The sequence below is a fragment of the Phyllostomus hastatus genome, unplaced genomic scaffold, assembly GCF_019186645.2.
Source record: "Phyllostomus hastatus isolate PE091 unplaced genomic scaffold, TTU_PhHast_1.1 phas_scaffold_78, whole genome shotgun sequence".
Taxonomy (NCBI): Eukaryota; Metazoa; Chordata; class Mammalia; order Chiroptera; family Phyllostomidae; genus Phyllostomus; species Phyllostomus hastatus.
The window spans coordinates 112,682,822-112,706,067 of record NW_025334041.1 but is presented as its reverse complement, the minus strand read 5'-3'; the positions used below and the strand labels follow the sequence as shown (position 1 = coordinate 112,706,067).

General features: G+C 35.7%; 1 protein-coding gene across 1 annotated transcript in view; it reads right to left on the bottom strand.

The window, feature by feature from the left end:
• Positions 1 to 23,246, bottom strand: part of STRN (striatin) — a 98,312-nt gene that overhangs the window by 63,352 nt on the left and 11,714 nt on the right. The window contains exons 2-3 of the mRNA XM_045828539.1: positions 11,225 to 11,328; positions 5,412 to 5,485 (exon numbers count right to left, since the gene is read on the bottom strand). Coding sequence (XP_045684495.1) covers positions 5,412 to 5,485; positions 11,225 to 11,328 — 178 coding nt within the window. The remainder of the gene's footprint in view (positions 1 to 5,411; positions 5,486 to 11,224; positions 11,329 to 23,246) is intronic.

The window sequence follows — 23,246 nt, the reverse complement described above, 5'->3', positions numbered from 1 at the left end:
AACAGAAGGAAAATGATACTAGAAAACATGGATCCATACAAAGGAACACGAGTACTGAAAATATATACTTTTTATAGCATTCAAATCTCTTTAAAAGAGAATTAACTGTTGAAACAAAAATAATGCAGTATGTGGTTTGTAACACAAATATAACTGCAGAAAGACAGAGAGAACAGATGCAAGCACACTGTTATAAGTATTCATGACACATGAAATGGTGTATTATCACCTAAAGACAAACTGTAGTAAGTTTATAAAACCTAAATCAACCACTTAAATAACAGTGTTATACAGCTAATAGATCAACAAAAGTGACAAAAATGGAATCATAAAAATTATTAGATTAATCCAAAAGAAATTTGAAAAAGAAGAAAAGGAAGCAAAAAACAGACTGAACAAACAGCAAGGTGGTAGCCTTAAATTTAACCATATCAATAGCCACATTAAATGTAAATTTAATGTCTAAACATCTCAATTAAAAGGCTGAACTTGTCACTTTGGATAAAAATATATTTTAAGTATCTGGCTTCTAATATTAAATAAGAGAAAATATGGAAGACAAATAGATTTTAACATAATCTGGGGTAATATTCTCTTAAAGGGGAAATGTGAGGGTTTGGAAGTGGAACAAAACAAAAAAGTCAGAGGTGAAACTAATTTTTTTGTGAAAAATATTTTAGAAAATGTCTCACTGTCAGTGTTAGAAATCGTAAATGAATAAAAGAACAAGAATGGGAAAACTCCTGTGTCCTTAAGCTTCTCCCCATTTGGAGATACTATCTCCTGCCCTCCTCTCCTAGTCCCGCTTTATCAGCTATCTACAAACCCCTTGATAATAGTGCTCCAAACCAGGCTCACATGCTTCCTCCACAACCAAACTTTTACGTCCTCTTGTGTGAAGAGATCACCCATTCATGTGGGTGATCCACTTGAGCTTCTCTAGTAGAAGCTACCATCACCCCCTCTAGCTGTCATACCTTACTTAGATCTTGTCATTACAAAGAACTGTCACAGACACAAAATCACTCTCTGAGCGTATCCTTCAGGTTCAATACTCCCCATTCACTAACTGATTTTGCTGGAACTTTAGACCAGAGGCCAGCAAATTACAGCATGTGGGTCAAATCTGACCTGCCACACCCACTCATTTATATATTGTGGCTGCTTTCATATTACCGCAGAGAGCTGAGTAGCTGCAACTGCAAACATACAGCCTACAAAGCCCAAATATTACTATCTGGCCTCAGAAAAAGTGTGCTGACCTGTTCTAGATCATAAGCTATCCCCTTATTCTTAGCCATTTAGGCTCCTTTTATCTTCACTTCCTTCCCTCTGGAGTTTTAGTTCAGTCTATCATTTCAACCACTCTTATGCCAATGTACTCAATTTTCTTGTCCCCTTGTCTCTCCATGAATTCAACTATTAACTGTTTTCAGTCTATTTAATAAGTGTACAGACCAGTGTTTCTGTATAGACTCATGGTCACACACCTCAACCTGACCTTAGCTTTTCTCAATCCTACCATTTCTTAGCAAATTTGTCCTGCTGTTCATTCATAATAAACCTTCTCTACTTTTTGTACACCTCTCACACACTCTTAGGAAATAATCTTGTCTTGTACATCAAACTAGATTAGTTACCCACCAACATAGCGAAACCCAACACCTAACTTTACAAGCTCCTCCTGCCATTCTCTAGCTGTGATCAGAACCCAACCCCTAGCACTTCTTTAGATACCTTCCTATTTTTTATATCTTTCTCCTTTTTATTTGCTCCTCCTCTAAGAAGTATTTCACACACATATGCACACACACACATTCCTTGACCCCTTGTGTCCTGTCAGCTGTTGCCTTCTAATCTCTCTCCTTCACCTTCACAACCTAAACTTCCTGAAAGTTGACCACACTTAGTCTTCATTTTTCACTCATGTCTGTGTTTCCGTCCTCACCTCTCTCCTGAAACTGCTCACAATAAAGTTTTCAGTGACCTGTTTGTCACTGAACCCTAGAAATATTCTTCAGCCCTTCAGGCATTAATCAGTACTGTTGAAGAGTCATTACTTCTGAAAACTGTCTCTTCATTTGGCTTCCACTGGTTTCCCTCCTACCATTAAGACAACCCTTATGAATTTCCTTTTCAGGTTTCTATTTTTTATCAGTTTTTTCAATGTTGCCATCCCTCAGGATTCCATTTTAGGTCCTCTTCTCACTCTGCATAAAGTCTCTGGGTGAGCCTTCCACTCCAGGGACCCTCAATGTCATCAGTACTAAATGGTGAAGCCTCTCAAATATGCATGTCATGCCCATACCACGGGTCTGAGCTCCAAACCCACACACCTGTCTACTTGCCACCTTCACTTGATTGCCTAACAAATCCAGAAGTGAACCCACTCTCTTCCAAATCAATGTCTAGCCTAGTTTTTAAAATTAGAAGTATGGGAGTCATCTTTGATCTTCCTTTTTTTTCTTCCCCTACATCTAAATAAGAACTAATTCCTGCCCTGACTGGTGTGGCTCAGTTGGTTGGAGCACCGACCCACAAAGCGAAAAGTCACTGGTTCAATTCCCAGTCAGGACACATGCCTGGGTTACTGGTTTGGTCCCGATTGGGTTGCGTTCAGAGGCAACTGATTGATGTTTTTCTCTCCCTTTCTTCCTCCCTTCCCCTCTCTAAAAATAAATAAATAAAATCCCTAAAAAAAAAAAAAAAAAGAGGATACTCTCAGGAGAAAAAAAAGAATTCCTATAGATTTTACTTCCTAAATATTTCTGAACACACCCACTTCCGTTCAATTCCATTGTTAGTACACTTTCAGGTACCGTCCTCATCTACCCAAGTGGCTGTTAACAGCCCTCTAACCAGTCTTCACATTTCCAATTTTACTACTCTCTCTCCAATCCATCTTCCAGATCAAAGAGCAAATCTGAGAACAAGAATCTGAATTAAGTCCTTCAAATGCCTTCTCATAACTTTTAGAATAATGTGTAAACTCCTTAACATAATTTCCAAGACCTTTTAACATATTTTACCATCTGTTCCTTCCCTCCACAGCTAACTCTCTAGCTGCATCTATAAATACTCATTCCCCGCTCCCAATACTAACGACTTATTTCATTTCTCAAATGTGCCATGTTCTTTAACTCAGAAGCTTTGCCGCTAATACTCCGCCTTTCTCCCACCTCTCTAGTTTAACAAATATTTAGCCAGTCTGCTTTCTCTAATTCTTACTTGTCCTTCAGATGTCAACTTTACCGTCACTTCCTGCAATAAGCCTTCCTTGACTACATAAGGCTAGATTTGGTTCCCCTGGTACTGTGCTCTGTAACACAAAACCTAATACCTTCCCCATTATACACATCATTTTATTAGAATCACTTTTTTCTTATCTCCTCTGTAAAAATCCAATAGGGTATTATCATCTTACTCACAAAATTTGGTGCTGGGTATATCAAATATTACATATTAAATATTTGTAAGCTGAACAGGTAGTTTGAAAGATCAATAGATAGAGTGATCATAGGTACTAACTAGGTACTGCATAGTAAGAAAATAAACCTGGGAGTTAGGAATTATTTCCGGAATTTTTCCCAGTATACCTATAAGGAATGGAGCAACCTCAGAGAGATTATGTAATTATCACAGGTATTTAAAGTGTCAAAGAGTACACTCAAACTTACATGTATATGATTTCAAAGCCCAAACTTTTCCTACTGAACCACAATGTTTACTTATAAACATGTTGTATATATTGCAAATAAGTCTTTATACTTCTAAATTGATCTAAAAACTAGGAAATAAACTTTTTAATGTAAAAGTACTGATTAAAATCACTCCTTCAAGTTAGGCAATATACTTTAACTTTAGGACAGTCTTTAACAAAAAGTCTAGATATAAAAGAAAATATATTTTTGTCTTTTTAAAAATTTAAGTACACCTCAAGTTAAAAGAAAAGACACCAAAGTAAAAAAACAATTAAAAAGCAAAAGAAAAAATATGCCAATCATCAGGTATCACTCTCATTTTCATGGATTCAATATTCAACTATGGAAGCATTTAATAACATTACTACGCTGAACTATAAAATTAGCAGCACATTTAGAACTTATTTTCTAACATTCTTTATATATTGTCAAAAATAGAAGAAGCGTTGTAAAATGGGAAGAATATGAATTCTAGAGTCAGACAGACTTGGGCTTAGATCCATATTCCCATTACTTAATAGCTGTGTGACCTTGGGCAAATTTCTCCACTTCTCTGAGTTTAAATTTCACATAGTTAAACTGAGGATAATACTATCTTTATAGAATAACTATTTTAAGAATTAACACACATAAAGTCCCTGGTACAAGGCAGGTATCAGTAAATGATATAAACAATAGTTGTTATCTTCAGCTATTTGATCCATGAATTTAATCTGAAATTATGTCAGAAACACATTCACCTGAAACATGGTGGTAATTTCTGAACAATTTGTCTTACCTTTCCCTTATACTAATAATAGGTAAATTATATCTATATTCCTTAATATCTGATTGTTTACAGGTACTATTTTTGTATTGTTTGGTGAGGTAAAGAGAAAGTTAGCAGAAGAAAAAGAGGAAATAACATAGTCCTGGACAGGTGGCTCATTTGATTGGAGCATTATCCCATATACCAAAAGGTTGTAGGTTCAATCCGCAGTCGGAAGGCAACCTTTCGATACTTTTCTGTCACATCGATGTTTCCCTCTCTCTTTCTCTCTCTCTAAAAATCAATAAACATAGTCTCAAGTGGAGATTTTTAAAAAAAGAAGAAATAACACACAAAAAATAAATGTTTCAGCAGTTAAAAGACGATCTGGTTACAAAAAAGAGAGAGAGAGAGAGAGAGAGAGAGAGAGAGAGAAAGAGAGAGAGAGAGAGGTGTGATCTGGTTACAGAATCTGCAGGGGGTGACAAAGTCCAAAAACAATTTTACACCTGAAACTGAGGGATTAGGTTTATGGGATGAGGAGGTCTCCTGTACTTAAAGTAGAAATCTCTTACCTCCACAGCTCCTACTTTCCCTTTCAGGATTTCAGAGCATGATGTACTTTGTACTGCACATCTCAAAGTTCCCATAAATACTGGAGAGATCCAGGAAGAATTGGTTATTTGATGCATATTAGTTACCCCATGAATTCTAATCCTTCCAGCAAGTGTAAAACATAAGCAGAAAATGGGGAACTAAAAGAAAGGGGAAGGGAATAAAGGAAGGTGTGGAAAATGATCTAAATGACACTACATGATTAGTGCCAAAATATAAGTAGGTCAGCAAAATTAACTAATATGCAAATAACTAAAAATTAATTTGCAGTTATAAATATTGTTGCTACAAAATATTGGATATTAACTTCTTTTTAATCACTTGAACTTCCTTTAAAATTAGCTTACCAGAATCATAGCTTGGAGGCTTCATATCTCCCTGATTCAATTCTGTCCCGTATTTCAACTTGTGGTATTTGGCTCTAACAAAGAAATGAGAAAATACAAACCATCTTAAAACATATTTAAATAAACTTTGAGATATGTAATAGGAGTAGTCATTAGTATGCAGCAGTCCCAGCTAACTTTCAAAGGCCCACAGCTTTCCAAGGTGTCAAAGCTATAATACAAAAGTGTCTGCCATTATTCTTTTGTTGTTATGCCATCAAGCGCTATTATAATAAAGGACTAACACTAGGAACTATACATCTTCCTTCTGTACGTACTAATGAACTATATTAATACTCTAGTTTTTGTTGTATTTAAATTTTCTTGATGACTACCAGAGTATAATTCTATTATCAAAAGCAGTAAATTAAGTTTGGCTTGTAAAATAAACTTATAAAAGACTAACCTTTCTCAAAATTGAGTTTTTTTAAAAGAAAAATCATCTATAATACTCTGTGCCTTGTCAGGCAATTATACTTGCCAAGTATGCATTATATTTAACAATCCAAAGGAGGTAGGGGAAACCAGCCCAAATAATGAATGTTGAATAAAATATTCTAGCAGGAATGAAAGAATTTTTCCAAATAGTCAAAGTACCCTTTGCCTTCTCAGGACAAACTCAAAAGAACTATGAACAGGAATTCTTGTCTATTTTCTTTTAAAAGCTATATGTATGTTATTATTTCTGGTTAACCTGATTTAACCATCACAGATTTAACCACCTGAAACCAGAAAAATAATCTAGATAAGGTAAAAATTTTTAAGGTTAAGTAAAAATGGCCATACTTACTTGATGTATTAGTATATTTTGACTTGTTTGCTTCCCCAAAATATTGCAGCCATTTACAATAAATATTCAATATAATGAGATTGAGATAATAACAATAACATGAAAACTTAAGTACTAAAGTAATGAAAGGGTAATATAGCCAAAATTGAAAGTTATTTTTTTGAAAGTTATTTTTACCCTTATAAAAACCTAGCTGAGCACTTACTATAAAGTTTTTATATTTCAAGGAAAGTACAAAGAAAATGAAAATTATTTGCTCAAATGTATGAAGTACTAGAATTCTTCATATTATTTTATAGTTACAACAGAAAAAAAACCAATGTTTTACATGTAGGGGAATCTTAAGAAAACCTATAAAAATTATAGACAGTTGATGTTCTATTTCTTAGTGTAGGTGGTAGGTACATCAGTATTTTTTATCATAGTCTTTATTTTTGCATATATATAAAATTTTTTGTAATAATATGTAACCATTAAAAAGGAAAAGGAATATTTGCTAACACAGACTGATGTCTAAGCTAAGTAAAAAGAAAGTATAAAATACTATGTACATACGTATTTCATATGTATGTTATATATATTTCATATGCACTGAATATTTCTGGCAGGATACATGATACATAATACATCAGTTAAAAAGATTTCCTTTTGGAAGGGCAATCAGTGAAATGATTCAGAAGGGAAACTACTTTGTGTTATTTGGCTAATTAACTATATATATCTATTTCTTTAAAAAATTTTTTTGTCCCAAATTATTCAGAACATCTTTTTCTCTATCCCCAATGCTCCTCTTAATCAAATATTTCATCATCATACTAAACACTTCCTAGTCTATTTCAATGTACTTGTAATAATGTTGATTGTAAGAGGGTAAGATTTATAGACATTAATTTGACTCAAAGTAACAATACCTCCTCGAAGTCAAAACAGCAATTGAAAGTGACTGGCCTGAGAACCAAATAGAAGTAGCAATAAAATTTTATGATGTTAGTTTATATACTTTTGTTATATACATATAAAGAGAAACATTTTCAAATACAAAATACTGTACTATAGTGCATTCTAGTGGTTTTAGGAGGAATCACAACAGCTACAAAAAGGAATAGAAAATATTCTATGCAATATATATGACAAAAATAAAACACTATGAATTAATACTTTATAAAAAATTAGACAAAGACAAAATAAGTACAGAACTGCTGTGTTTACAAGCTCTGTTCCCTTAAAAATAATTTGATTAACTTTAATGAACTATTACTGAATTCTCATGACATGCCAGGCACCGTACTGGCTGTTGGAAACAACTGGCAGTTTGTCATCAGTTATAACGGCGGAGGCAAGGAGATGCCTAAGAAACAGAAATGTAACTCAATAATTATAGCAACTGTTATAGAAACTCAGATGAGGAATTATCTCATTCTGGCCATGGTGGTGTCAAGCAGAAGTACCAAAAAGAAGGTAACACGTGAGATTTTAGCTAACCCTCAAAACACTATTAGTTTCCTAATCAGACAAATAAACTCATGCAGAGGGTATTTCTGTCCGAAGGAACATCTTCAAGCTCCTCTAAGTGTAAAAAACAACAAACAAACAAAATGAAGTGGATCAAAAAACAGCTAGCAGTGTGTGTGTGTGTGTGTGTGTGTGTGCGCGCGCTATATGTGTATGTGTATGTATAGGACTAGAAAGGAGCCTGGATGTAAAAGGCTTTACCACGAAGAATTTTGGAATTAGCCAGATATTTTTAAGCAGGGTATAACATCTATGTTTAAAAAAGTGAGTTCAATGGACATGGAAATGTTTAAGAGCTCTAATTCACAAAGAAATTATTTGTATTCCTTTATTATACTTCAATAGAGCCATTACATCAGGAATAATCTCAAATCATTCCATGAAATTCAAAAGATACAAAATCAGGTACTCTTTTCCAGGAGAATCCCATTAGCTTAAAAAAAAAATCTTCCCTAGACCAGGCCAGTTCTTTATCTCTTCTGTTCTCCAAACTAAACTACTTGAAAAATAAGCAACTATATCTGTCTCCACTTTTTTATCCTTCTCACCCTTCAACCTACTGTGATCTGGTTTATGTTCCTGCTATCTCACTGAAGCTGTTCTGGCAAGGATACCAAGACACTCCTCCTAACTGGCAAATCCAAATGACTACTTTTAGTATACAGTTTACTTGGAATCTGCAATTGTCATACTCCCACTTTCTTTAGCTTGCTTCAAATAGACTGTTCTTTCCTTCCTTTTCCAACCACTGTCTTGTTGGATCTTCTTCCTCTGCCTTTTCTTCAAACATTTCCATTTCCTGTAGTTCTCTTTTCCCACAATATTTGTTCTTTTCTCAACTACTCCTACATCTTTACCTACAATATTGATGTATACATGTCTGTACATGAATCCTCTCCCATATTTGCCTTTAAACCATTAATTCTTATCCTTTAATTCTTAATTCTTATCCTTAATTCATTTGATAACTTCCAAAACACACTTCAAGCTGAAAACCTGAGAATCATTCTTAAATTATCTTTCTTCCTCATCCCTTATACCCAATCATCTTCCAGACTGTTATGGATTCTATCCATTAAAATGTTTCAGAGTTGATGCCTCCTCTATTCCTGTAGCTACTATGTTATCATTTCTCATCATACATGATTAAAATCTTCCTGCCCATATTAACAGACTTTTCCAGTCCATCCCTCACATGGAGGTCAGGATGATCTCTCTAAAATCTATTTCACACTATTCCGTGTTTAAAACCTTTCAATCACATGACAATTAACATGCAATATGTATTCCTAGACTGGATTGTGGACCAGGAAAAAAAACCTATCAATATCATTATTGGGACATTTGGTAAAAAAATTATATGAAGATCGTGATTGAAACACATAAATATGGGCTATGTTAGATAATACCAACATTAAATTTCCTTAGTTTGATAATAATCTGTAATTATACAGCAGAATGTCCTTGCTCTTAGGAAATATAAGCAGAATAATTCAGGGGAGAAGTAATGTCTGCAACTAAGTAGTAAATGGTTTGGAAAAAAATATGCTAGAATGTGCATGATGAAATTAAAAATATATTAAAAATGTGGTCAGACTAATGAATCTGGGAAAGTGGTATATAAGTCTTGCAACTTCTATTAGTTTGAGGTTATTTTTAAAAGTTTCTGAAATTTTCAATATTCCCTATTGTGTGTAAGATAAAAGTTTTAATTTCTTCATTAGGCTCTCCATGATCACTTATCAAATCACAACTAATGTCCTTCCCTCCAAAGCACAGTAATTACAAATTTCTGAACACACCAGACTGCTTTATTCCATGAGAAACATATCCTTTCTACTTCCTGCACCTTACCTATCTGCCAAACACACTACTTTTTATAATGATGTTCAAGTCTCACCTCCTCTAATTACACCCTCCTTTCTACTTCCACCTGCCAGACAGAAATAACCACTCCCCTCTTTGTGACTCCACTCTGGGCTACAGACTTCTCCCAGAGCACCCATCAGACTGCACCGCACCATGTGGTTTCCAAGTCCGTCTCCAGTTACTCTAAGCACAGAAGGGCAAGGACTATGACCTATGTTTACACTCAGCCCCACCACAGTGCTTAAGTTGGATGCATAGATTAGTATGTTTAATGAGAAGACACACACACTCTCTCTCTCTCTCTCTCTCTCTCTCTCTCTCTCACACACACACACACACACACACACACACACAATATTCTTGATTACTGTAGTATTTGTGTATTTCAATTCTTCCATCTCACGAGATACTATACTGTGCCAGTAAAGAATACAGGCTTCAGAATCAGACACACCTGAGAGACCTGAAGCACTACTCCACCGAACTCTACAATTCTACCCAGTTATTTTGTCTCTAAGCCTCAGGGCCTGGTACACAACATTTAATAAATAGTTGCCATTTTAATATTACTCTCTCTTTGCTTATGCCTATAACTTAGAGAGCTTAAAACATCAAATATTCCCAAACTACTACTTTTGAAAGTCTTTTCCCCATCTCTCCAATACGGTGTTCTTTTCAATCAACTTCTAAAGGAAATGAACCACTTATTTTTCACTAAGAAGTCAACCTGTTTTCAATCTCCTACGCCATTTAAAGATGCACATAAGGGTGAACACAAGTTCTAATAAAGTCTTCTTTATTTCTTGATATTCATAAATATCATCTGTTAAATGCTATTTTATAGTAGTTTTGTGGCAAACAGCCCATTAATCAACATGAAAATAATGAGAAATACATGTGATCACCAACAATAAAGCAAAACAGAGAATTTCAATACCATCTACCAAGTACTCAAAACAAAGAACTATTTCGCACTGCTGATATATACAAAAATCCAAAGACCATCAACCGTTAACGCAAATGAACCTAAGTCATACGAAACTCTCATCTGTGAATTGTCCTTGACTTAAAACCCAAGTTTCGTTACTTGAGTATCTCAGGCACCAGCAAACTAGAAAGGTAAGATTTGCTTCTGGAGAGATATCAATAGCTGATAGCAAAGGAACAAAATACAAAAAATGTCTATAAAAAGATTCTCAACATAGTCTGCCAGGAAAATTTTTTCCAAAGAAAATACATCAAATTGAATAATATTAGATAACAGGAAAAGGGCTATAAGCATTATAGAAATTTCCTTTACAACTCAAAAACTACTTCAATTCTATAAAGAAATGGATAGTAATAGTTAACTATATGTTTCTTAAGAGAGAACAGAGGAGGGAAAATGTTGCTAAAATGTTCAAATCACATAAATCAGTTTATTGGTCATTAATAATAAATGTTAATACAATTAAATTAACATATTACAACCATTTATAAATGTCTATTACAGATAATACTTCCTGAATTCAGAAGTATAAAGTATTAAAATTTGGATTTGTTTTAGGAATGACAGAAAAATTATTCCAATATTTAAAACTATCTTCTGTTTTACATGAATTACCTTTCCTGTTTAAGAGCATACTCCAGCATTTTGATCCTTCTCACAAGATCCTTCTTCAAATTTTCTTGACCTTTCCTTTCCCCTTGAAGAAAGGCAATCTGGGCCTGAGTAGGAAAAAGAAAGATAAAACTCAGTTTAGACCAAATATGCTTTTTTAAAAACTCAGTTAAGAATATTTGGAAGACAGGACAATTAGATGCAAAAACATTTCTTTTGCATATCTGTCACAAACAGATATGTTTGTATGTAAGTATACAGATACTTTCTGTATGTAAGTATACAGAAAGTCACTGACTGCAAGAAAAAAAAAAGTTTAAGGTCTGACTGGTGTGGCTCAAGGGATTGAGCACCAGAAGGTCACTGGTTCAATTCCCAGTCAGGGCACATGCCTGGATTGCGGGCCAGGTCCCCAGTTGAGGGCATGCGAGAGTCAACTGATTGATGTCTCTCTCACATACTGATGTATCTCTCCCTCTCATTCTCCCTCCCTTCCCCTGTCTCTAAAAGTAAATAAATGAAATCTTTACAAAAAATATGGCTGGATACTGGAAAAAAGGTTTAATTAACTTTTTTAAAGAAAAGGACATCTATACACATTGTATTTCAGGCTAGGGAGGTTACAAGGTATAGTCCATATCCTTAAGAGTCTACAGTCTAAAGCAACCAATAAATGCAGACATATGCAAAGCATACAGTATAGTGTGTTCAAGTGTTTGTCTCCCAAAGCATTGGGAGTTCTCTCTTTTATAAAGAGTGAAGATGGGAAAAGAAAAACAATTATAAGTAAAATTATGAGTTCTTAAAATACCCTTGCAAAGTAAAAGTTCTCAGAGCTTCACCACATATTTAAATTTATGATGAATCTTTGTCAAGAGACTTTATCCCAGACCTCCCCTACAAACAATAAATAGCTGCCTTTCCTCAAGCTCCACCTTTCATTCCAGCCCTACCCCCCCCCATTAATATGCAGGAAAAAAAGAAAGTGAAAGCTGGAAAAGGGAAAATTAGAGATAATGGCCCTCTTTAGTTTCTTCCCAAAGAATTATTGTACTAACAAAATAGAACCCCTACATTTTAACATGACACAAACTATAAAATTCTTGTCTTCAGTGAAAAAGAGGGCAAGGAAAGAGCTGATCTGAAGAAGAATTAAAAAGACATTTAGGCCCTGACCAGTTAGTTTAGTTGGTTAGAGTGTTGACCAAATATGCCAAGGTTGCAGGTTTGATCCCCAGTCGAGGCTTATACAAGACACCACCAATGAATATATAAATAAGTGGAACAAAGCAATGTTTCTCACTCTCCATTAATCTCTCTCTTTCTCTAAAATCAATAAATAAATTAAAAGAAAACACATTTAGGATTGAAATAATATCTTCCACTTAAGGAATTGAAACCATGTCACAAACACTAATTTGCCAAAGTAAGTCATAATATTACTGAGAATAGGGCAAGAGGTCTACTTAATAACCATCAAGGCTATCAATTCCCACATGCTTTCCCCTCCCATTTTTATTATATTAACCCAGGCAACGTTATTTCTATTTCTATAGTGTCTTGCATTTTATTAAGCAAGAACTACATTAAATGGTGACCTTACCACAACCCTAAGGAATTGTGGGGACTGTCCAACTAAGTTTTAGAGAGCAAGCCATTAAGCTTACTTCTACTTAATTTGAATGACAGTAATTTTTATTTATTCAGTACAGAAATGAACAAAAAATCCAACTTGCAGAGTTTCATAACTTACAGTTATTGTGATGTAGGTACTGCTACATTTTTGTTCTCATTGCAACAGGCTCTTAAAATTTTAATTACAATTAAAAAATATTTTTATCTTATTGAAATAATTAAAATAATCTAAAAATAATTCAACTGCATACAAAGGAAAATGGTATCAAATATATATATAACATGAGCCCTGGCTGGCGTAGCTCAGTGGATTGAGCGCGGGCTGCGAACCAAAGTGTCGCAGGTTCGATTCCCAGCCAGGGTACATGCCTGGGTTGCAGGCCATAACCCCCAGCAACCAGACATTGATGTTTCTCTCTCTCTATCTCCTTCCCTTCCCCCTCTAAAAATAAATAAACAAAATATTTTAAAATTAAAAAATATATATATAACATCTATGTTTAATAATCATATAAACCTTTTGAAATTATTTATTCTGTAATAAGATCATTATTTTATATAAGCATAACAATAATAATAATAATAATAATAATAATAATACATGCATTTAAAGCTGACGAAAATTAAAGACTTGTCAAAAATGCACTACAGCCCAACCTGTTTGTCCAAACAATGCTTTGGCACAAAATTCTGTTGTTCAAAATGGCTTTAATAAAAACTATACTGCAATCAGTATAATCGTATAATCAAAGTAATAATAAAATTGATTGCGAGTTTTTCCCTTTCTACACCCTTTGGCTAGTTTTGTATTTCTATCACTGTCACTGGTCCTGGGTGATTCTGAAACTTCAGCCTCCAATGTCCAAGTCTTCACTGTAACTCATTCCCCAACCCACCAACTATCTCCTTATGCTCCCAGTACACTTGCTTTCTTATCGTCCTATGAATTCACATATTGGGTTAGTTAAATAGTTAATAAAAATAGAAGATCCAGAATTGTTCAAGAGAAAGATTACAAAAAGGGTAGAAGCACCTAGAAGGGAAACAAAAAGGTGTAATACTAATATGTGTGATTTTCCTTGATGGTAAATCACAGAACACCTTTGTGGTTATTTCTTGCCAAAGATACATAACTGGAAATCAGTCGTAAAAAAACATCAGGCAAATTCAAACTGAGGGACACTTTACTTGAACTTTCTTGTAATACTCAAAAGTATCAGGTCCTAAAAGTCAAAGGAAAAGACTGTTTCAGGTTGAAGAAAACTAAAAAGATATGAAAACCAAATGTAACATGATTCTGGACTGGATTTGGCTATAAAAAACAATATTGGAACATGAAACATGAATGAGCTCTCAGGATTAGATGATAGTAAAATACATCAGTGTTACTTTCCTGATTTTGATGGCTATATGTGGTTATATAGGATAATACTTGTTTATAGGAAGTAAACTCTGCAGTATTTTGTGGGAAGCAACAGGCCATCAGGTTGGCAGGCAACCTGCCCTCATATGGTTCAGGACCAAAAAAAAAACTTCTTTGTTTTGCTCTTACAACTTTTCTGTCAATATAAGATTTAAAATCTTTTATTTTAAGAAGGATGGAGGAAAGAAGAAAGAAAGAAAGAAAGAAAGAGAGAGAGAGAGAGAGAAAGAAAAAGAAAGAAAGAAAGGGAAAGAGGGGAGGGAAGGGAAAGAACTCATGGACACAAGCAACAGAGTAGTGATTGCAGGCAGAGGGGGTGGAAGTGGAAGAGAGTATAAGGGGGATAAATGGTACTGGAAAAAATACAATAAAAAATAAAATAAAATCTTCTATTTTAAAACAAACACTATCCTATGCCAACCTACCTGATGATAAAATACAAACAATACATTTAAAACAAGCATCATGCACAATGATGAAACCCAAAAAGTAGTGACATTGAGGAACAAAACAAGAGTGTTCATTTATCACCACAAATATTTAACATTGTTCAGGAGGTGGTAGCCAATATCATCAGATAAAAACAAGTAAGTTTAGACTTCCAGTCAAGATGGAGACATAGGTAAACATGGCTCATTCCTCACACAATCACAGCAAATTTACAGCTAAACTAGAGAGTATCACTCTGAACCGTCATAAAAATGAGCTGTATGGAAATCAAACAGCTAAGGAATTAAAAGAACCACACTCATCCAGACAAGTAGGAAGGATGGAGGGGTGGAGACATGGAACCAGCAGATCCCAAACTCAAGTGTGGTAGATATAAAACAAAAGGACACCCCAGGAACAACAGATTTCAGCCCCAAACCAGACCACCCAGCACAGGGTTCCATCACCAGGATGATTAAGTCCCCATAGCTTCTCGCTGTAAAAACCAGTGGGGGCTCAGTCAGCAGAAAAATCTGAAGGATTCTCAGGCCTCTCCTCTTAAAGGGCCTTACGTCACAGATTCACTCACTCAGATTCATTCCCTCTGGGCTCCAGCACCAGGGTAGCATCTCAAAGGGCACCAGTGGTATATAGGGAGGAACTTAAGTGTCTGGCACCAGGGCAGGAGCTGGGGAAAGCTTCCTCCCAAACAGAACTGCAGATAGCAGCCATTGTATCTCCCCCACACAGAACCACAGTGCAGTGGCACCATATCTGAATTTCCATCAACCCAGCTCACACGGTAAGCTCCACCCTGACAATTACCTATGGATCTGCCTCATCCAACTTATGGACCCACCCTAACTGGTAGCAGTGGCTTTTACATATGTAGGACTGGGTAAGGTGCAGGCTTAAGACCTTCCTAAATCCACTCAAAGGACCAACAACTGAGCCCAGCAGCCTGTACCTCTTCTTGAGAGGCCCCAGGCCCAGCACTAGCAGCAGCCATCAGCAGATCACTTTATAGCTTAGGTCAAGGGACCCCAGACAGAATACAAATGGATACTGATCTTGGCCTGCACCACCTGGGAAACCCAAGGGCCTGCGCACGCAGCGGACAGTTACACAGCACATAGGAACACCATCCAATCACCTCCAGAAGCCATGGAGGGAGACAGCTGCAAGTCGGAGCCAGTCCCACCAACTGACTGAACTGGGTAAATCCCTCCCATTGACATGCTGACAGCAATCAAGACTCATCCAAAAGAGAGGGGAGTACTCAGCCCACACAGAGGGCGTACCTCAAGTACACAGCTTGGGACACAGAGGAGGCTGTGCCACTTGACTCTACAGGACACCTACTACATTAGGCCATGCTACCAAGACACGGAATCACAACATCTCTACCTAATACACAGAAACAAACACAGGGAGGCTGTCAAAATGAGGAGGTGACGAAATATGGCCCAAATGAAAGAACAGAAGAAAACTCTAGAAAAAGAACTAAACAAAATGGAGATAAGCAATCTATCAGATGCAGAGTTCAAAACACTGGTTAAAAGGATGCTCAAGGAACTCAGTGGGTACTTCAAGACCATAAAAAAGACCCAGGCAGAAACAAAGGATACACTAATTGAAATAAGGAACAATTTACAGGGAATCAACAACAGAGTGGATGAAGCCAAGAGCAAATCAGTGATTTGGAACATAAGGAAGAAAAAGACATCCAATCAGTACAGTAAGAAGAAAAAAGACCCTCATAACCGAGGATAGTGTAAGAAGCCTCTGGGACAACTTGAAGCATTTCAACATTCACATCACAGGGTGCCAGAAGGAGAAGAGAAAGAGCAAGAAATTGGAAACCTATTTGAAAAAATAATAAACAAAACTTTCCTAATTTGGTGAAGGAAACAGACATACAAGTTCAGAAAGCACAGAGGGTACCAAACAAGACAGATGTAAAGAGGACCACACCAAGATACATCATAATTAAAATGACAAAGGTTAAAGATATAGAGAATCTTAAAAGCAGCAAGAGAAAAGCAAATAATTACCTATAAAGGAGTTCCCATAAGACTGTCAGCTGATTTCTCAAAAGAAACTTTGCAGGAAAGAAGGGACTGGCAAGAATTACTCCAAGTGACAAAAAGCAAGGACCTACAACCCACATCACTCTACCCAGCAAAGCTATCATTTAGAATCGAAGGGCAGATAAAGTGCTTCCCAGACAAGATAAAGCTAAAGGAGTTCATCATCACCAAACCATTATTATATGAAATGTTAAAGGGGTTTATTTAAGAAGATCAAAACTATGAACACTGAAATGGCAATAAACATATAACTATCATAAACAACTGAATCTAAAAAACAAACTAAGCAAACAACTAGAACAGAAACAGAATCACAGATATGGAGAACACTGAGATAATGGCCAGTTGGGTGGGAGGTCTGGGATAATGGGGGAAAAGGTGAAGGGATTAAGAATTACAAACTGGTAGCTACAGAACAGGCAGGGGGATGTCCATGTTAAGAGCAAGTATAGGAAATGGAGTTGCCAAAGAACTTATACCAATGGCCCGTGGACATGAACAAAAGGCGGGGACTGCCAGTAGAGCGTAGAGGGGGACAAAGGAGGAAAAACTGGGATAACTATAATAGCACAATCAATTTAAAAAAAAAGAAAATAAGAAAAACATGTAAGTTTAAAATTAGAAAAGGGGAAATAATATGAGTGGATACGTGGAAAATCCAAGAAAATGAACTATTATAAAAATAGAGGAATGTTAGTAAAGTAGCTGCATATAAAAATAATAAATTGAAACTCATGGGCTTTTATAAAAACCAGTTAGATAATATAATGAAAGAAAACAATCCCATTTATATGAATAACAAAAGTGATAAGATAATTAAAATAAAGAGCTAGCAAAGAGTATTTTAAATGGTAGTAAGGAGCAAAATAAATGTCTTGAACAAATGAGAAGCAAAGCAATGTTCCTAAAAAGAATAATGCATTACTATGATTTTATTTATTCCTAAATTAATCTTTAAAAATTATTCAAGCCCAATTAAAATACCAAGAGTGTTTTTTAAAAGCGTCATACATCATGATTCAAAAGTATATATGGAAAAAGAAATAAGCAACAATAAACAAATTATTTAAAAGCACTAAAATGTTTTGAAACTTATTATAATCTATGTCACTTAAAAAGTGTTACTGACACACAAACAGATAGACATATACATGGTACAAACAATCCAAAAACAAACCCAAATATATATAGGAATTTAGAGAAAGCTAAAGGTAACACTGCAGCACATGACTGGGAAAAATGTGGATTACTCAATAAATGTTGATGGGCAGCTTTCTGAAAATTATTTCTCAGATCAACTCAAATGCCACATGGATCAAAAATTTTTTAAGGAAGGAACTTCAAAATATTAGAAGAAAAGGTAGAGTTTATTTTTATTTTAATAATTTCAGGGTTAGGAATGCCCTTCTGAGAATAAGACAAAACCCAAAGCCATAAAAGACTAATAAATTTCACCTCAAAAAAAATGAAATATTTATATATAGCAATAAAAAAGTTGCTGAGTTAGTATCATGAGAAATAGGACAATTCTTTTTCAACAAACATCCAAAGAAACAGGAAAACAGTCATATCACAAATAATAAGAGTTTACTTTTCTTAATGTATTAAAAGCACCTACAAATCATAAAGACCAGAAACTTAATAGAAAAAAAAACATACAAAGAACTTGTCGATAAAGAAAAAATACAAAAGGCTCAAACATATTAAAAAGATGTTCAATCTCACATACAAAAGAAATACCAATTAAAATTATAATCAGTTAATACTGTTAAATGAATTTGAATATTTAAGATTTATGACTCAGAGCCTCATTTTTAGGTGACCCCAAGGTCTCATCTTAGAATTTTTGCATACATAAGAGTTCTGGTCTTATACCCTAACTAGACTGGAAGTGCACTGTGAGAGGGAATGTGGTGTTATTTGTCTTTCCTATATTCTTCCTAAGAGCAATTTGGACCACATATGTAGTAGGTGATCCCCAAAGATGCTACTGACTGAATGAGAATGGCTGATTTTATTTTCTCATCAGGATACAGCTAAAAACACAATCATAAACAAAGAACTTGGGAGAGAATAAAAAATGCTAGTGTGTACTAACTGGTCTGTCAGCTTGAGGGTCTATATAAGATTTCATGCCTCTATGGGGTAAAGAGCTGTAGTTCTGGCACAGCTCTGCTCCTCACTCTTATCTGCCTATTTGCTTTATTTCTGGACACCTAACATGCCACAGATGGTGTAAGCTGGATTCTCCAAGTGTTGTCCCAGAGTAGCAGCATTAGCATCACCTGGGTGCCATGTAAAAATGCAAATTCTCAGGCCCCACCCCAGAACTGTTGAATCAGAAACTGAAGGTGGGCCCCACAGATGAAAGATGCATTTTAACAAGTGATTCAGATGCTTAAGTTTGATATCACCAAGTTATGACACTGTCTTTAGGAGAAAGGGCTAACTAGAGGCAATGACTGTATGCTGGGGGAGGGGGGGGACAACTAATAGCCTAGAACACTCTTTCCTCTGATTTCACCCGCTCTGGTCTTGCTCAAGTGGCACCTCGTCAGCAAAGCCCTTCTTCCACATTCGACCCTCTCAAGCACTCCATATCCAACTGACCACCCTTTCTCACAGCACTTACTACCACCTAACAGTTTAAGAGTGCATTTATTTATGACTGTCTGTCTTCCCCCGCCGTTTAACTCCATGTAGGAAGGATCTGTTTGAATCAATGTTGCTTCTCCAGTGCCTAGAACAGGACCTGGCATGAAGTAGGCGCTTGAAAAACATCTGCTAAATGAAAATACGGATCACTAATGCCAAAACCCAGACTCACGAACATGCTAGTATCAGCCTCCACACCACAGGCCCTAAGCTGCCCAATCATAACACCTTTCCACAGTTCTAGTAATTCCAGGTAAACAGCAGAGCCTCCCCTACTACACAATGGACACACATACACACACACACACAAATCAAAATTTAGGGACATTACTGCTAGTGACAAAACAAATAAAAAAGAGCTCACAGTCCAGTGAATGAAACATGTATGCTGAATAAAAAATATGTGGCATAGGTTGTGTGCAACTGGAACCAGAAAAAGAATTATAGACAAAAGTAGTGACTATACAAATAAATACAGTGAGATGCCTATTTAACTCTGGAGTCAAGTACAGAACTGATGTATTTTATTCTGGCATTAAAACTCTACAGCTAGCTTTATCTTTTAATAAACTAGTGACTTTTCTGAAATTTCCTCATAAAGTTTCTGTGTCATTATTTTCATTTACCTAATATTCCTTTCAATTATAAATTTTTCTTATTCACTCACTCATTTTCAGAACATAAATTTCCAGAGTGATACATTCCCATACATTTCTTCTTTCCCACACATTCTTGCTCAAGAGACAACAATACCTTTAAAAGGACAAACTAAAAAGAAGACATGGGATTGAGAACACAGAAGTTCTAACAACAGAGGGAAGCCAAACAAAGTTTTAGATTAGGAGCTGGCTCACAGATCTAAATAGCAAGTAGCCAACACTAGAGCAAGACAGGAAAACTCTAGGAATAAAATCAACAGTTTTAAACAGGGGGTAAGGGACCTGTGAAATTATTTGGTAATTTTGACCACATATAAATTTGTATTTAAAGGCTACTGAAGTCTGTGAAAGAAAAAGTAGAGCAATGTTCAAAGAAAATTAAGCCATGAAAAAAATGAGGTAATCATTAACTCTACGGAAAAAAAAGTTGCAGAGGAAAAGAAACAATACTAGCATACTCTTTGGCTGGCACATAAGTGGATATTACTTATGTATATTTACATAATAAACATTAATTTTAAATATTTTGATATAGTAAAGGGATAGGAAGTAGAGCCAAGAAGTAGAAGGGTATAATATAGCTAAATCCTCATCTACCAAACATAACATTAGTGGTATTATTTAAAACTGGCAAGGAGGAAGTAGTGTAAGAGCACTGTTTTGAAATATGAATAAGTAACAGAAAAGGCAATTAAGAGTTTTAAAAAATGGGAGTTCCAGCCAAGATGGAGGCGTAGGTAGAAACGCTTCACTTCCTTGCACAACAAAAGAAGGATAATAACCAATTTAAAAATAATAAACAACCAAAACTGCCAGAATAGCAAACTGCGTGGAGCTCTGACAACCAAGGAGTTAAAGCAGCATTCATCCAGACAGGCAGGAGGGGGCAGAGATGGGCCGCCCACTGGGCCAAGGGGACCACATGGGGGAGAAAGGGCTGGCTCACCAACAAACAAAACCTCAAGTGATAAAACACTGTGGAGGCTGCAAAGGCGGGAGAAACTCCCAGTCTCACATTGAGAGTACGTTTAAAAGTGGGGGTAGAGCAGAGTGAACACTGTTCCCTCGTGGACCCCTCCCCTACAGACAGGGCCAACCAAGAGGGTTGACCTGACCAGGCAAATACCTAAGGCCCTGCCCCCTTACAACTTAACAAGCACACCAAGACAAAGAAATATTGCCCAAATGAAAAAACAGATTAAAACTACAGAAAAAGAACTAAGTGGCAAGGAGACAGACAACCTATCTGACAGAGTTCAAAACACTGGTAATGAGGATGCTCACAGAATTGATTGAGCTTGGTGCCAAAATGAAGAAAGAAAAGAAGGCTACACGAAGTGAAGTAAAGCAAAATATTCAGGGAACCAACAGTGAAGAGAAAGAAACCAGGACTCAAATCAATGATTTGGAACAGAAGGAAGAAATAACTATCCAACCAGAATAGAATGAAGAAACACAAATTCAAAAAATGAGTAGACTTAGGAACCTCTGGAACAATTTTAAGTGCTCCAACATCCAAATCATAAGGGTGCCAAAAGAAGAGGGGAAGAAACTGAAAACTTATTTGAAAAAAATAATGAAGGTAAACTTCCCCAATCTGGTGAAGGAAATAGACATACAAGTCCAGGAATTTCGGAGAGTCCCAAAGAAGAACACACCAAGACACATCATAATTAAATTGCCAAAGATTAAAGATAAGGAGAGAATCTTAAAGCAGCAAGAGAAAAGAAGAGAGTTCTCTACAAAGGAGTTCCCATAAAACGATAAGCTGATTTCTAAAAAGAAATCTTGCAGGCAAGAAGGGGCTGGAAAGTATTCAGAGTCATGAAAAGCAAGGACCTACAACCAAGATTACTCTATCCAGCAAAGCTATGATTTATAATGGAAGGGCAGGTAAAGTGCTTCCCAGATAAGCTCAAGTTAAAGCAGTTCATCATCATTAAGCCTTTATTATATGAAATGTTAAAGGAACTTACCTAAGGAAGATCAAAACTATGAACAGTAAAATGACAACAAACTTAACAACTATCAACAACTGAATCTAAAAAAGCAAAACAAAAACAAAACAAGCAAACAATAGAAGAGGAACAGAATCACCGAAACGGAGATCACATGGAGGGTTATCAGTGAGGAGGGGGAGGGAGGAGAATGGGGGAAAAGGTACAGGGAATAAGAAGCATGAATGGTAGGTACAAAACAGACAGGGGGAGGTTAAGAATAGTATAGGAAATGGAGAAGCCGAAGAACTTGTATGTATGACCCATGCACATGAACTAAGCGGGGAGGGAATGCGACAGGGAGTAGGGGTACCTGGCAGAGGAAGATAAAGACAAGGAAAAAAGAATTGGACAACTGTAATAGTTTAATCAAGAAAATATACTTAAAAAAGATTTTTTAAAACTTCAATGATAAGTTTTCTGTGAGGTTTTGACAACTTTAACATTCCATCTTTTAGCATTTTGTGCTTCTCAGTTGTCTAGCTTTAAGAATCTAAAAACCTAAACTTTAATTTTTAATGAAAAAAGCATGCTTAGTGATAAGAAAGTCAGAACTATCATTCTAAATTCTGAATAACTGAGGCATTTCCATTTTATTAAAGCAGAATTTTTAAAAGCTTTAAAATCACAAAATATTGGTAATGCAACTATAAACAAAATCAGAAATGTAGACTGTAAAGTAATAATAATTATATTTTATTTAAAGTAAGATTTATCTTCATAGAAAATATTTAATTCACTTTCTACTTAAAAGAAATGTGTATAAAATTTGAAAGTATGTGCTTTAGAAAAGAAAAAAATGTTACATGACACTGATTTTAAAGATTTTTCAGGACATGATGCCAAACACATTTCCTGGCAGTCCATATTTAACACACAAAAGGAACACAAACCTACACTCACAACTACCCAAACCCATGTACCATTTGCTGCAACTAACCTTAAGCTGCAATTATGAAGCCAGTGGCATCCCTGAAATGAGCTCTGTCAGGATGACTTGGCAAGGCCAGGTAGTGCTCTACAACTTGCTCTAAAAGGCTCTTACCAGTGCAAATCATAAGGCAGAACTAGCTAGCCGCAAGAGGAATAGATAGACTGTTCTCTACATAGTAACATAATATTGTACGTTTACAAGAA